The sequence below is a fragment of the Sander vitreus genome, chromosome 11, assembly GCF_031162955.1.
Source record: "Sander vitreus isolate 19-12246 chromosome 11, sanVit1, whole genome shotgun sequence".
In the NCBI taxonomy this organism is placed as follows: Eukaryota; Metazoa; Chordata; class Actinopteri; order Perciformes; family Percidae; genus Sander; species Sander vitreus.
The window spans coordinates 23,067,348-23,069,752 of record NC_135865.1 but is presented as its reverse complement, the minus strand read 5'-3'; the positions used below and the strand labels follow the sequence as shown (position 1 = coordinate 23,069,752).

Here is a 2,405-nt window from a genome sequence, read left to right as displayed (position 1 = left end):
TGACAAATATCAAAAAGTCAGACGTGCATATGTGTGTTTGTAAAGAATACATCATGTGTCGGGGAGGAGTTGAGCTGAGGTGGGGGTATGTGAGGGGAGCATTTAGCTCACTTTTCCACTGTGTGAGCTGTCATTCTCACCACACGCAGCTGTGGAAATGAGATAAAACTGAGCTGCCACTTTAGCAAGCTCTCATTCACTCACTTGTGCAGCCAGAAACCTCTGAAGCCAAAACGTTTGGTGACTCGTTATTGTGCTGGATGGCAGCTGTTTTCTGCAAGCAAAAGAGAGATCAACAGGTGGAGGGAATGAAAGTTTGATTTTTGCACTTTGTGGATTTTAAAAATAAGCAGAAGTGTGAAGTATTTTTACTTTGACTATTTTTGGTTTGTATCTCAAACTTTATATTTTGCTGAAGACATTTTTAAAGAAGACTACACTGAACTACAACTCTGAATATAGCACACCACTGAACAGACTATGAATGTGCTATCAAACCCAGTGATCAGGGCCCAGGAGCAGTCTCTACCTCTCTGTGGCCCCGGGTCTGTCCAGGACTTACCCCATTGCCCTCCAGGGTTCAACCTGAGCTCCCGTCTAAACCCTGCGCCCATGCTTGGCCTCCAGAGTGGCCAAAGACCAGCCAAACCTCAGAGGGAGCTGAGCCCTGAGGAGCAGCAGGAGCTCAGAAGGAAGATCAATAGCAGGGAGAGGAAGCGGATGCAGGACTTGAACATTGCCATGGATGCCCTCAGGGAGGTCATGGTGCCATACGGCTCCTCGCCATCTTCTGCCTCCTCCGCTCAGTCCCACCAGCCTGGAGCTCCTCCAGGCCGCAGGCTCTCTAAGATCTCTACCCTGGTTCTGGCCAGGAACTACATCCTCCTCCTGGGTTCGTCTCTGCAGGAGATGCGGCGGCTGCTGGGAGAGGTAAGTGTCGGTATGGGGGTGAACACAGGACCAGTCCCCCGGCTGCTGCTCGCTGGAGGGTGGCCCCTCATCTCTGGCCCCAGTCAGCTCCTCCTCACCCAGGAGTCCCTCCTCACCACAGCAGCATCCTCCTCTTCTTCCACTTCATCGTCCTCTGCTGCTAAATGTCACCTGTTGTCTCCGGGTCCCATGGAGGCCTCACTGGCCCCTGTGCAGTGGAGCTCTGCAGGGGCCTCAGGAGGGCCTGGGTGCCCCTGTGGAGTCTGCAGACTGCCCAGATTTAGCCACTCCACTTCGGCTCCAAGATTCCCAAAATGACTTCCTGAAGTTGAAGTTTAAGAATGGACTTGATGACTGTTACATGTATGCAAATTCTTTTTATATGAATTGTTATTTTTCTAACATTTTTAACGGGTTTATAATAATTTAACTCACAATTATCCTTTGAGCTTTTTAAACCTAATGGATCTATTCTGTATTTGGTAAGCCAGTTTCTAAGTAAATATAATCCCTTTTTGTTTCAGAGATACGTTGTGTTTTATTACTTCTCTCATTTCACAAACAGAGAAATAATTGACTACTTTGTTGATCCATGTTGAAACAGTGAGCTGTAATGACTGTGTGTGTGTGTGTGTGTGTGTGTGTGTGTGTGTGTGTGTGTGTGTGTGGGTGCGTTTGATTACAGTATCAAAAAATATGCAGTCACAATTTTAGGGTCCCACTGGAGAGGGCCCAAACCATGGACTGAAATAAAATGTAAAACATTTAAGAGCAGTGAAAACCTATTCTCAGTTTCTTACTATGAGCAATGATATTCTACATGAACGGATTTCACATTATTGATTTTTGTGAATGATTTGTGTTTTTGTCTGAGCTCTTCTCGCTGGTTTGAAGTGGGCAGGCTTGTGTTATAAAAGTGAGATATCCCTCCTGTCAGCAGGCAGACTCCCCCTTTCTCTGTAGCAAGTACTCAAGCTTGTTCTTTAGCAAGCATTGTGTAATTAAGCAGTCTAGAATTTTCTCTAACAATAATGAAGACAAAGTCATTTAACACATACTGTATATGCTTTAATATAAATAGGGATTCCCAGAAATTACATAATGATCTTCTCCACCAACCCTGTCTCTTAGAAATGATGTTGTAAATTGCTTGTTTTCCGATTACTGTATGTTCTAAAGAGAAGCTTAATAATTGCTACTTTGATTATGTTAGGCAACATTTTTTTCGATTAATTAAGCTTAATAAGCTCTACATTTATTTACCTTACCAGAAAGGGGTGGTGGGCATCCACAGCACAGAACTTTGACACTAGAGTTGTGCCTGTGACATGGTGTAGGCACCAAAAGTCTTATGGTTAAGGTTGGTGAAAAATCATGGTTTTAATCAAATGTTAATAAAAACGACCAACGTTATTTTTCAATGTGAAAGGTACGTTTTGGTTTACGCAACCAAACTACTTAGTAAGGTTTAGGGA

General features: G+C 44.2%; 1 protein-coding gene across 1 annotated transcript; it reads left to right on the top strand.

Moving 5' to 3' along the window:
* Nucleotides 1–373: 373 nt before the first annotated feature.
* Nucleotides 374–1,248, top strand: olig1 (oligodendrocyte transcription factor 1). Its single transcript, XM_078262450.1, has one exon. It carries the CDS (start codon nt 481–483, stop codon nt 1,246–1,248), a length of 768 nt encoding a protein of 255 aa, XP_078118576.1. The 5' UTR covers nt 374–480.
* Nucleotides 1,249–2,405: the final 1,157 nt, after the last annotated feature.

Excerpts from the sequence above, each read along its gene's own strand:
- olig1 (XM_078262450.1), top strand. The coding sequence starts at position 481 with ATGAATGTGCTATCAAACCCAGTGATCAGGGCCCAGGAGCAGTCTCTA.